The sequence below is a fragment of the Mercenaria mercenaria genome, chromosome 2, assembly GCF_021730395.1.
Source record: "Mercenaria mercenaria strain notata chromosome 2, MADL_Memer_1, whole genome shotgun sequence".
In the NCBI taxonomy this organism is placed as follows: Eukaryota; Metazoa; Mollusca; class Bivalvia; order Venerida; family Veneridae; genus Mercenaria; species Mercenaria mercenaria.
The window spans coordinates 110252218-110265566 of record NC_069362.1 but is presented as its reverse complement, the minus strand read 5'-3'; the positions used below and the strand labels follow the sequence as shown (position 1 = coordinate 110265566).

The following is a 13349-nucleotide window of genomic DNA, read 5'->3' as shown; positions in this document are numbered from 1 at the left end:
GTGAATACTTTCTACGCTTTTATAAAATCATCTTACAGATTTTGTAATCTTCACAATCGTTTCAGGCAGTGACAGGGCGCTCGAAGAAATCCACGAAGGGTTGTTTTGAATTTTTTTAATAAAAGTCACACTGCTTAATAATTCGTATTGTACAAATGTAAATTGGTAACTATTACGAATAATCAAAAGTTCATTTCATCCGCAAAAAAGTCGACATTAAACACAGAATTTATGTGTAAATGGACGAAAAGCCTAATAATTTGGAAAATTTATTCATACAATGGTTGAAATTTCTGGTTCATTTGGTCATTGGAGTCATTCCATGTATATGTATAATAGAATTACGTTTAAGCCGGTGTTAGGGGTGCAAGTGGTATTGTACTTGTTTGGGCAGCGGTTATCGCCACAATCCACCCATTACAGTGTCACACAGTCACTACATTGGTCTTCCATCCCGTCAATAAAAGTGGCATTCAGTAAATTATATTTTGACAAAACTTCTTTTCATCCATTTAAACATTAAGCTGCGCTTTATAAATCTTAAACTTTGTAATACACCGTAACGTTAAACCGTCCAACAAATCATCCCAACGTGAAGCCGTTCGACGCAACATGTGTACGAACTTGACGCCGTCTAATGCATAATTATTGTGATAAAAAGCAGAAATACATCCCAATGTAAAAGGTTCTTTGCTATTCACGCCGTCTATCTCTAATGGAAATATTAAGCCATTTGTGGTAATTGCATTCAAAGCTGTCTATTTTATAATGTTTAATTGACATGATTGTAATTGACACTGATATATAAATCTAAATGAAAGAAAGTGATAACAATAATCATAAGAGGAAAATGCGCATCTCTTTCTTTTTAGTTTTGAAATTTCGTTAACTGCAATATTTAATTTATCAATTTCTTATGTTATAAAATTCGTGATATCAAATAAAACATTCAAACACAAATTAACTATGTTAGAGTAATAATCCATGAACACAGAAGAAAAACTAACTTTTGTTACCGTATATTTCGGCAGTATCTCACTGCCTTCGTCAGCGGTGGTGTACTAATTTGCATCACGTGACGATAGAAGGTCACGTGACTGAAGGAGAGTGCTGTAAACTGGAGGTAACTCCAGCCCATCGTCCCGGTTGAGCGATGGTCGCCTTTGTTTGATGTTAATAGCCTCTTTGACACGTCGTTTGATGTGATGGTCCTCAGATGTTATGACCTGTGTGTTCTCTGGTTTGAAATAATGTCCAGTTTGCTGACAATGTTCATATATGGCCGAGTTGGATCTAGCCATATGCTCTTTCATACGAATGTCTAAAGCTCTTCCAGTTTCGCCCACATAGTCTTGTACACAATTTTTACATTTTGAATAGGATATAACGCCACATTTTTTTCATTTTGTCAGTTTTGTCTTTTACTTTGGTCATTTGGGATCTGATAGAATTGTACGGGCGATGATACACATTGACTCCGTGTTTTTTAAAGATTCTTGCAAGGTCTCCGAGGTACCACGTATGTAAGGCATGCCGATGTTAGGTGCTATTTCTTTGCCTTTATTCTTGTTAGTGTCTTTTTGATGTTTGGTTTTCTTATGAATTGAGAACATCCACTCTGGATACCCATTAGCTGTCAAGGCTGTTCGAACATGTGCAACCTCTTCCTTTTTGTCTTGTTCATTTGTCACTAGTTTGTCGGCACGATGGAGAAGTGTTCTGACTACGGATTGCTTATGTTCAAGCTGGTGGTTGGAATTAAAGTTCAAATATTGATCCATATGCGTTGGTTTGCGGTAGACAGTTACTCTGGTGGATCCATCGTCCTCTATGTGTATGCATGTGTCTAGGAATGGTATTTTCCCATCTTCCTCGCTCTCAGACGTGAACTTGATGTGTTCATCTATTTGGTTCAAGTATTGCGAAAATTCATCTACGTCGTACTCGTGTAGTTTCGTCATGGTGTCAACAAGGTACCTGAACCATAGCGAAGGCGGGTTCCTGGCTGTGTCAAGAGCCTCTTTCTCGAAGTGCTCCATGTAAAGATTGGCCACTATGGGAGACACAGGTGACCCCATTGCTGCCCCCTGTTTTTGCTGGTAGTATTGGTCACGTGACCTTCTATCGTCACGTGATGCATATTTGTACACCATCGCTGATGAAGGCAGTGAGATACTGCCGAAATATACGGTAACAAAAGTTAGTTTTTCTTCTGTGTTCATGGATTATTACTCTAAAATTGACAATCCAGAAGAAGAGATCAACATTCGTAGTAACTAAGCTGATTAAATAACCTACTTTAACATCGCATGTTAACGAGGCATTATTGTATGGTCTGCATGTGACGCTACAACAACAACTTTGAGCTGAAGTTAATTCTTCTTCAAAATCAGTGAAAATAAACCGTCTGTGGGTTCATCAAATTTTTATTTTAGAAGAATGAAATATATATCATTCAAAAGATATACATTTATTCATTGAGAGTAAGAAATCGCTTGTACCTTAGCTTTCATATCAATGGTTTTATATGAAAAAAAAAATGCTTTAAACAAACGCATATATGTCATTTTTACACATTTTATATAGGAAATAGAAGGAAAAAATGACGAAATGATGGTATTTATTTAAAAAACAGCGTGTGATGAATCAGATGTTGAACATGGATAATTTGTTTGCACCTAAGGATTCTTATTTTTAGTATTTTTGTTATTAAGTATAATGTATATATGCCATTCTTATTTCTATATAGAAAATCTGACCGCTATCAATTCGTGGCCGGAGGAATATTCTTCGGTATGATTGTTGATGCACACGATTTTCATGTTTGATGTTAAATATTTAAAAGGCATTTTTATCACTCTCTCGTTCACTTTATTTTTCGTTGCAAATCTAAAGTCGTTTATCACATTTTATTCAACATACAAACATGGGATTGTGACATATTATACTTGAAAGCGAGTTTTCACTTGACTAAACTGCCAGACCGCCCCTCGACAATACGCAGTGTGGCGAAGAAGCAACTCACTGCGTTTTGCATTACGCGTCATGGGAATAGACATCGAAATTGAAAATATTCAGATATATATTTTTGTATTATTAAACCATTTAACTTACTTTAATATACTTTAGAATGCGATAAAACGTGAAATTACTGTCCATGTTGTTTCAAAGTATCAAATTGTTTCTAAATAGATTCTGGCAGATTTCCACCAAATAGCTATTATTTTCCTCTTTTAATTTCCACTTAATTCTTATTTTAAAAAACTGCTGCGTACATATTCATTCAGCACGCAAATAAAAAAGTTGCATTACAGCATTTAATTATCGCTTGCTTTTGTAATCAATAATCAGAATCTAAACAGCATGACGAGGCCCATGAGTAGCAATATCAAAACAACCAGACATGTCGCAAATATCTCGACAACATGGTGATTTGCAATAACTGAACAACATGGTAAGCTGCAATATCTAAAAAACATGGTGAGTTGTAATATCTAAACAACATGACGAGTCGCAATATCTAAACAACGTGGTTAGTTGCAATATCTATACAACATGACGAGTCATAATATATAAACAACATGGTGCATGAGTTGCAACATCTAAACAACATGGTGAGTTTCAATATCTAAACAACATGACGAGTCGCAATATCTAAACAACATGGTGAATTGCAATATCTAATTCTAACACGACCCAGTTTGTTTTCCTATTAAACAAAGAAGGCTGAAAACTGTGTGTTATTATTCAACAATTCATTTTTCTAACGTCACAGTTATTTTCAACGGGAGAGCGGTTGCCAATTTCTCAGCTGCACCTGATTGGACAGGAAGTGGGTAATCAACGTGACAACTGTCATGCAATTTTGGAATGTAAGCAAATCCCATCATGCATGTCAAAATGTCAACCCTCATGATGCGTAAAGATTTGTTCATTTTGAAGTTTTCTGTATTTGTGGCAATACTTAGATTATCTAAACAACATGGTGAGTTGCAATATCTAAACAACATGGTGAGGCCCATGAGTCATAATATCTAAACAACCTGACATGTCAAATATCTGAACATCATGATGAGTTGCAATAACTAAACAGCATGACGAGTCGCAATATCCAAGCAACATAACGAATCGCATTATCTAAACAACATAACCAAAATGCTTTGCTTGCATTACACAGAATTAGATACTAGTCTATTAGATAGCTATTACATACCCATCCGTATTTTAATTAACTTACTTTTACAAAATAAATAAAACTCTGATGAGAGTTAGAACTTGTCTAGGTCTACCAAAATAATGTGGTGCCCTCGACAAGACCTACGCCGGAATTGAGCCATTTTTTTTTAACAGGAAGTCGAATCATTTTGTGTTCTTCTTATGTAAATTCTTACTGACTGTCTCTTATGGGTGTCTTTCAAAACAAATTGCTTTTGTTTTTTATGCCAGCCTGAAGTGTTTGAATCTGCCTCACAACTTGTCACAAGAACCAGATTTCTAAAGAGTTTAGTCTGGCATAAAGAAAACTGATTTTGTCTTATGCCACTTATTTGGATAAAAACAAGGAAGAATATCCAACAGAGAAAGCCACGTTCCAAAAAACGCAGCCTCCCCAAAAGGCACACACGACCAACACTCGCACCACACACACACACACACTCACACAAAATAAACACACATGGATTTTGAACTGTCCAAGGGGGGTAAATAGGATTAATGTTCAATTATGTACCGCCAGAGAGTATTTTCCCTGTACATTTCTCAACTGTTTCGTACTGGTTTAAAATCAAAGCTCTGAAAGGATTGATAGCTAGTGCTTATTAACTGATACACCTGAAGAATCAACATTTCATTGTGCATGGACCGGTCATGATTTGACCCATGTCGATAGAGGTCCACTAGACAATGCTGCATGCCAAAAATCCAAGCTCTGCGCATTGTAGTTCAAGACAATAAGATTTTTAAAGGTTTTCCCAATACAACTCTGTGTAATACTGATCAACCGAATCTAAGCTACTAATTATAGCAACTAATCACCCTGGTTGCCCCAGTGTGGGGTCAATTTCAACCCCAACCCTAAACTCTTAACCCTAACCCTAAACCCTAAACCTAACCTAACCCCAGAGCGGAGTGATTCCGAATATTTTGAATGTCAATATAAAGTTCATAATTATTATAGAATCCGATGCCGATTGTTTTTATTGTTTAAAACAGTAATCCTCAGTTGCTCACACACTCAAACAATACCAAGATTATAAAAATAAATGTGGGACTATTGTTAACACGTCCAGAATATTTGTGTAATGCAGTCACATAGAAATAGAACGAAAACTCAAACATATAACGATATACGCGGTTTAGCAAGTTTTCCGTGAGAACATTTATTGAGTCATTCTTTCCTGACTTTCTGTCTTAAAAAATATTTTTGTTCTTTAAAACATGTACCGAGAAGTTTCAAAGTACTACGCAGTGCCTGCCTTAAGAAGCATATATAAGTTATATGCGAAAATACATTTGCCAAAAAAGTATTTAACCCAGTTTCATATAATGTTGTACCTGGGGATTTGTTTTGGTTCACTCTGAATGACCAGAAATAAGGTCCTTGACCTAGTCAAAATATACAGGATCGAAACGTCTGTGTCACATGTACATCAAAAAGTATTTGATTTGATCTAGAGTCATGAAACTGTATACTTCTGATTGTTATATAGCATGTGAAGTAGTGAACCTGAATTGTCACACGGTCAGTTCAGAGTTATGGCCTTTGATTTAGTCAAAAATATGCATAAAGAGCCTAGACGTTTGTGACACATGCATTTCAAACAGTATTTGACCCGAGTTGTAAAATATTATTCAGCATGTGAAGTTGTGCATCATGGGCTTTGTTGTGCATCCAAATCCCTATCCCTTTCTCCGAAGCAGAGGCGGTATATTGTTTGTCCCACCCGATCAATAACTACAGAATATTTGGAGTCACAATGGTAAAACTTCATAGGAGAGTGCTTTGGGAGCTGGCAAGTCAAAGATATAGGACACGGCGAATTAGAAACTGAATCTATAGCTAAGGATTGTTTTGACCTACAATCATCAGATTGCCATTAAAATAGTCAGTAGATGACTTCTATTGTTTTCAAGATCAATGTCACAATTACCTGAAACCGATTTCCGCTCAACGACATAAAGAACCTTTAGGCCACAGGTTGATTGCCTGTGGTCAATAAATGGTTCAGTAGGTCAAAGGTCAAAGTCAAAGTAATCTCGAGACTGGAAATGGGACAGTCCACGACAGGGGCAAACATGAATTACAAATAGCTTTATCAGCCAGATCAGAGTTATCAAAACCTAGTTATCAAACATACTTACATTACCATGTTATATAATTCGGTTGACTGTCAAGCTGTATCTCCATAACAACTAAATTTATTAGAATGAAACTTCACACAAGGCTTCCTACTCATCAGAAATACTGAAATCAATTTAATTACTTAGAAACTTTTCTAAGTTTGCTAACAAGTTATCATTGCCAATTGAAAAATTGTAATAGTCTTTTGGAAGTCTTGTCTGACAATCAAAGTTATAGCCTTAAGTTTGTTTTTCATAGGAAGTCTCAAATAGTCGCGAGTGTTGTCTTATAGACAACTCCTGTTAAATTGAAATAAGGAAAAAAAGTAAAACAAATGAACTTAAACAAATGTTTCTGATGCAACAAGTCATATAAAGGGGTGCGTGTTGTGTTTGAATTAACATTCTGTTGTCACTGGCGTCACTAGCGGCAATGGTTCAGACGCTACACCAGAAGGCTTTTCAATTTCCTCTTTAGCTTGACTATTCAAAGAAACACTTCATTTTCCATTTCTATACTTTAAGTCCGAAAGTGTAACCGCTACAGTTTTCAAGTTTTACAGGATGACAGAACACCAACTGAGGATGATCCCTATTGTTTTTGATGGTCAACAGATCACAGTAATGTGGTGACTGAAAATGGTTTCCGAGTTTGCGGACCCTTAAATCCTAAAGTATAACAGCTATGGCTTCCAGCTTAATGCAATGACAAACTACAATTAGAGGCAGATGTGTTGATTTTGGGGTCAGTGGCTAAAAGGTCAAGGTCACAGGGTCCTGACTTAATTTTTGGTAATTATTTTGTTTCTAGACTCTAAGTCTTAAAGTGCAGAAACTACATCTTGGACTTTACCGTATGACTTTGCACCACTTGAGGAGCGTCCCTATTATTTTTGGGATCAGTAGGTCGAATTTCAAGGTTACAATAACTGGGAAACTGAAAATGGTTTTCAGACTGTAAATCATAAATTATTATAACTACAGCTTTCAATTTTTACACAATGACTAAGAACCACTTGAGAAAGTCATTGTAGGAGTCAGTGGTTCAAATGTAAAGGTCACAGGGACCTGTTGATTTCTGGTATCATCATGCCCCCACCATTAAAAAAAGTGGATGCCATAAATTGTTACCCCTATCTATGTTTTCGTAAGTGTACGTGTATCTGTGCACAAAATCGTGTCCGTCCTATAAGTTATAACTTTGTTGCGCTATGTTGCACAAATGACCTCCCTAACAAGAGAATGTGTCGGATTCAAGTCTCATACCCCTACGAGTGGCCTCCGGTCTCCGACTTCAAATCTCTTGCCCCTTACAGATGCGGCTGGGAAACCCTCGCTTGGGGTATAGAATGTTTCATGTAAGGAAGCCATCCAGCTGGCTTACGTAAGGTCAGTCTTACAATAGTCAAATGGCAAAGGGCGATTGCCTCTGGTCAGCAGATGACCCCTATTGTCTTGAGAGTCAGTCAAAGGTCAGGTCACAATGACCTTGAACATGGTTACCGCTCAATAACAAAATAATGCTTTGGCATACAGCTGCCAAACTTCATATGGTGATTGCCTGTGGTCATATTGTTTGGGGGTTAATTGGTCAGATGTCAAGATCACAGTAACCTCGAGACTAAGACGATTTCTCCTGAATAAATTGAGAACATTTTAGCCAACACTCTCCAATCGTCTCATGATTAGTAGGTGACCCAATCGTTTTAGAATTCAGTAGGCCGAGTCAAAGTCACTAATCTCACGACTGAAAATGGATTCTGCTCAGTTAGTGAAGAATGCTTTAGCCTGCTGTTGTCAAAGTTCATAGAATGCTTGTTTGTGGTTAGTCATGGTCACAATGATCTTGATACTGAAAACAGTTTCCACTTCATACAGTAATCAAACTAAATAGGATGACTGCCTATGCAATTAATGATCCTTTTTGTTTTGCGGGTCAGCAGATGAAAGGTCAAGTACACAATGATATTAAGACTGAGAAAGGCTTTCGCGGAACAATAAGAGAATGTGCCTATAGTTGTCAAACGTCAGTGGATGACTGCTTTGTGTCAGTAGATGATCCCAATCGTTTTGATAGGGAGTAGGTCAAAAGTCAAGGTCACAATGATCTCGAGACTGAGAACAGTTTCTGCTCAATGAGTATAGAATGCGTTGGGATACAGTTGTCAAACTTCATAGAATGATTGGTTGTGGTCAGTAGATGTTCCTTATTGTTTTGGGGGTAAGTAGGGCACAGGGAAATGTTATACTTATCTCAAAACTTAAAACTGGACAAATCATTATGTGCGTGACAATTGTCGCCTGTGCATGTGTAGCTCATGCTGTAATTCACGTTATACGAAATTCACAGCGTGCATTTACAGAAAAATAGAATTCTTAAAATGGGTCAAGCATTTTGGCTGGAGCTACACTAAATGGTTAAATGGAGACTATTTCACATACGTATGCTCTTAGGAAAGAAGATTCAATTTTATTGCACCATATCCGGCTTTTACAAAATATTCGTTCTCTCCTTAAAACACACATGACGAGATAATGACGATGTGCTACAAAATGAATAATGATAACATACAATATACATGAATACAATCTGCGTTCACGATAAAGTCAGCACGTTCGTGATAAGAATGTATCTTATGAATATTCAGAAATTTCAACCTGATGGCAGGTCACTTTAATGTTGGCCATTTCGGCAACAGGTATGTTACTTCTGTAATGCAACACGCTCACTTAGACAATATTTTACTTATTTGTAACACATATTGAATGATATTCTAACAAAAATAAGAGTACATTTACACGCAAGTCAATGTCCATTTCACATAAAATACACAACTGCTTTACTCGAAATCTTCATATAGATAAACACAACATCACTCTTTCGTCGTTCGGTTAGAAAACTGGGCAATATTGTCCGTTTCGTAAAAAGACATACAGTACTGCTTGACACTTCTTTTACCACAAGCAAACCACTCATTTTCATATTTTTCAAGATGAAGGACAGACGTTTCCAATGTTTTGAACAGATAAACATAAACATACTTTTCATAATTTACAATTAATTTGTTGTTGGATATTACTAGAACAGCACAGCATTGTCTGCACATAGCTTTTCCCCAAACATTTTCACTCTTCCATTTTTTTTATTTGTTTCATGATTATGACTGACTGGCTAGACAACAACACAGCATTGCCCAACAACATGCCAGTAAACAACAGTCTTCTGCTAATTCCTCGTCCCGTCTCTGTTGGTTGTATCTGTCATTGTTGTCATATACATATCTGCAATGTATAAAAAATGGCATGTTTATTATACAGTCGCAGCTATGTACATTGTACATAAAAAAATAATAATTGCTCGTTAGAAATAAGTTTCGCGTACGCTATACTTACCGACGTATTTTGACGTAATGTCAACTTACGAGTAACTTACATGTAACGCGTGTGAACTTGTGCATAAATAACTTACCTGTCGCGTACCCATAACTTATGCCTAACTTATTAGCAACACGTCGGCACACGCTGAAAATTTTGTGCATATACTAAAAGTTTTGACCGGCATCGGCGTACAACTTATTCCACGTACACCAGCGTGTATGCCAAATCTTATACGCTGATGCTATAAGTCATTGTGTGACAACCACTTAAAGGAGACAGAATCAAACTCAACAGTAATGTAGTAGTTGCATTTTAAATCCGAGGAACAGCTTAATTAAAACTTTATTGAAAAAAACTGAAAACAGAAAAAGGGCGCGAACGTGAAACGTACAGGTAATTCTAATTTTAGAAATATCATTTTTATGCAAATTAGTTAAAGACCAACATCCTTACAATACTTAATTAAAACGAAATTATCCTAAAAAAGAACTGTTCAGAGACTTAAAAACGCTTTTATTCTCATGTAGTGTTCCTTTGAACGGTATGACACATTTACATAAGGTAACTTTTAGACGTGTGGTTAGTTATTTAGTTTCAGAAAAAGGTGACAATTTGTACGCAAAATTTAACAGAGGATTCAACTACATGTAGATAGAGCTGCTGGACAACGGCAAAAACTCCTCAAAGAGATAAGAACGGCACATAGTCTGCAACAGTGTACAGCCAAAAACAATCACGATTTTGCAGCTCACATTTAAACAACTTCTCATGAACCGCTTTTGGTCTGCAGCATTAATATAAGGTCCTCTCCAATGTTTGTTCAAATGGAGACAGTTGTCCCCTTCAGAGCTAAAAGTGGAAAAACCTTTATACGACTTCTTTTCATGAACGGCTTGATGGATTTTCATCAAACTTGATCTGAAGCATCATTATAAGATCCTCTCCCAATTTTGTTCAAACGGAGGCATAAATTGATTCATAATAGTAATATCATAAAATCCATTTAATTTGTGATATTTCTAATATTCTATCTAATGATACCTTAAAATCATTTTGCGGTATTAAAAAATTTTTATGGACACCATAAAGCATGATTATTGATATTGTTTAAGTAAATAACGGGTATCATAAAAAACTAATTAATTTTAAGATGTAAGATAATCAAATTATAGATATGTATCGCTCATTTTGTGATATCTGTAAAACGCATAATTACGATGTCATCCAAAAACATTTAATGATATAATAAATTGAATTGTGATATCTATAAATCAGTTAGTGATAAAATGAATTAACGATATCAAAAAAAAATGAATTTGTGATATCTAGAAATGATTTTTTGGATATCACAAGAGTTAATTAATAAGTTAAACGGTCCCCCGTACATTTTACCGTAATATAAAGGGAGTACATAACCTATGATGGAGGTTGTGTATAACACGTTCAACAACCTGTGATCCGAAAGATATTACTTTAAGGAAAGATATTACTTTAAGGAAGTTTGAATTGTTCACATAACTTCCGGTTAGCATACATGCATTATTTACTTAAATTCACAGTGAAAGTTTAACATCCGCATGACCTCTCATTTCTATGAATATTGAAATAGTTTTAAACTTACACTGTAGTGTGTTGTGGTTGTTGCTGATACGGCCCTGGCTGTGGATACGCCCCGGCGGGTGGTTGATAAGCCCCGGCGGGTGGTTGATAAGCCCCAGCGGGCGGGTATGGTCCGTTATTGTATTGCCCCGCTGCTCCGTAAGGAGGGGGCTGCTGTGGATAAGGAGCTGATGGATTCGTGTAACTCATAGTCCTTTAATAATTCCTAACAAAAACGAAATACGTCCAAGCAGAATGATTTTATTTTCCTGAAAAGAATAAAACTGTCAAGTTTCGGTTTGACAGATGGCTACAGATGTACGTAAAACTGTAAAAACAGAAACAAACACTATTTAAGACGATACCTTAAGCTTGTAAACAATAATCAAGTCGATACTTTAAGATTGTAAACAATATGAATTAACGACAATGACCTACTTTCAACATTAAAGGTACCATTAAGGTAAGAGTCCGAAGTACAACATGTACATGTGTTGAAATATACCACTTACCAGAGTTGATTTTGATATATGCTTTTAATCCTCAATTTTTTGTTAGGAAGATTTTAAATCACACTGAAACACTGTTTAATACTGGTTTATCTTAACATCCGTTTATAGCATCATTACTATTATAAACCAACTATTCGTCATGTGACCAGATGTCTCACGTGAGAATGAGATATCAACAATAGTATATCAATAGTTTCAATTCATTTAGGTCAAATAATACAATGGTTTGTTTTAAATGAGTTAGGTATTTCTCACCAAAGCGGTAAGAATTTATTTACGTGTTCCGCTGCTTCCCTTAATTTCTGTTTAAAAAGAAGAAAATAACACACATATTGTAAACATCAATGTTAAAGAACTCCAGGTGTGAAACTTTTTTTTATTTTCCTAATGTTACGATTAGGCCTAAAAAACAATTGTTAAGTGGGACTTTTCGGAAATTATTTTTGTGTCAAAAACATTAATACAGATAAGGGGGTTATGCCTTTAGAGCATCAGTAATCTATTTCTAACCATTGACCATGTTTATTTATTTATTTATTTGGGTTTTACGGCGCACCAACACAGTACTGACCATGTTTAAAGCATAAAGCATAAAAAGGGCAGTTTTGCAACTTTCTGTTAAAAAGTCCAAGGCCATAAAAACATTTAGTGTCGGGCCAAAAATTTGGGGTAGACTGGAAAAAAACTATTTTTTAGGAATTAGTTTTGAATTTATTGTAAAACAGTTTTTGATGGGACATGCCGGTCGGTTTTGGAAACTATAAAGTTTAAAATTTCAGATTTTTGTTGTTGCTGTTGTTGATGGATTGTGATGGTATCTATCTAAGCATAAAAGCAACATTTCCGTCACTCGAACTATTTTGTAAAATTTGAACAAAAATCAGAATGTTCATGGATAACAATTTTACAAAATTTTGGTCGTATCATAGATATTTCAGAAGTTCTAAACGATGTATAACTTATGTAAGAATAGACCCTGTGACGGATTTGATTGACTGGACAGTAATTATTGATATGCTGGTAAGTTTTCAATGTATCTTTGGATATAATTTATACACATAATATAACAATTAATACAGTTTATACTAAGTCCTAGATATTTTGTGCGTCTGTAACGTGGCAGTGCACTGATGAGTTTCACATCCGGGTCGCATTCGCCTTGACTTACAAGTGTATTCAGTGTCAAAACCCTCGAGAGGACATAGACGATTATATTTCGTTGCGGTACTTGACAAGTTTTCCAAGAAGAGAAGGCGAGACAAAGGAACAAGACCGGTTTAGTGGTCTCAGTATTTGTATTTTTGTAAATGGGCAATAATTTCACCACAGAAACACGGGTAGAAGATCAGCAGTGAAATGTTGCGCGAGAAACTGGAGAAGAAATTTCAAAATGAAATATATTTTTACACCACTAAGCTTATTACTTAAAAAAAAAACATTTGAAAATGGTAACATCTATAAGCGACCTGATTACAACCTGTTGAAATATTGAGCTGTGGTTTCAACAAGGTCATGCACATT

General features: G+C 35.8%; 1 protein-coding gene across 2 annotated transcripts; it reads right to left on the bottom strand.

Annotated features, from left to right (window-relative positions):
• Positions 1-8787: 8787 nt before the first annotated feature.
• On the bottom strand, positions 8788-11987 carry LOC123564889 (cysteine-rich and transmembrane domain-containing protein 1-like). 2 transcript variants are annotated; one of them, XM_045358797.2, is made up of 3 exons: positions 11829-11987; positions 11339-11585; positions 8788-9621 (listed from the first exon to the last, which is right to left on the bottom strand). In XM_045358797.2, exons 2-3 carry the CDS (start codon positions 11524-11526, stop codon positions 9498-9500), a joined length of 312 nt encoding a protein of 103 aa, XP_045214732.2. In that variant the 5' UTR covers positions 11527-11585; positions 11829-11987; the 3' UTR covers positions 8788-9497. The 2 variants fall into 2 exon arrangements, with proteins under 2 accessions (XP_045214732.2, XP_045214733.2); XM_045358798.2 differs by having other exon boundaries at positions 11339-11542.
• Between the last annotated feature and the right edge of the window lie 1362 nt (positions 11988-13349).

Coding starts and splice junctions, on each gene's coding strand:
- LOC123564889 (XM_045358797.2), bottom strand. CDS start 11,526: ATGAGTTACACGAATCCATCAGCTCCTTATCCACAGCAGCCCCCTCCT. Junction 9,622..11,338: donor CAACCACAACACACTACAGT/GTAAGTTTAAAA, acceptor TATACATTGCAG/ATATGTATATGACAACAATG.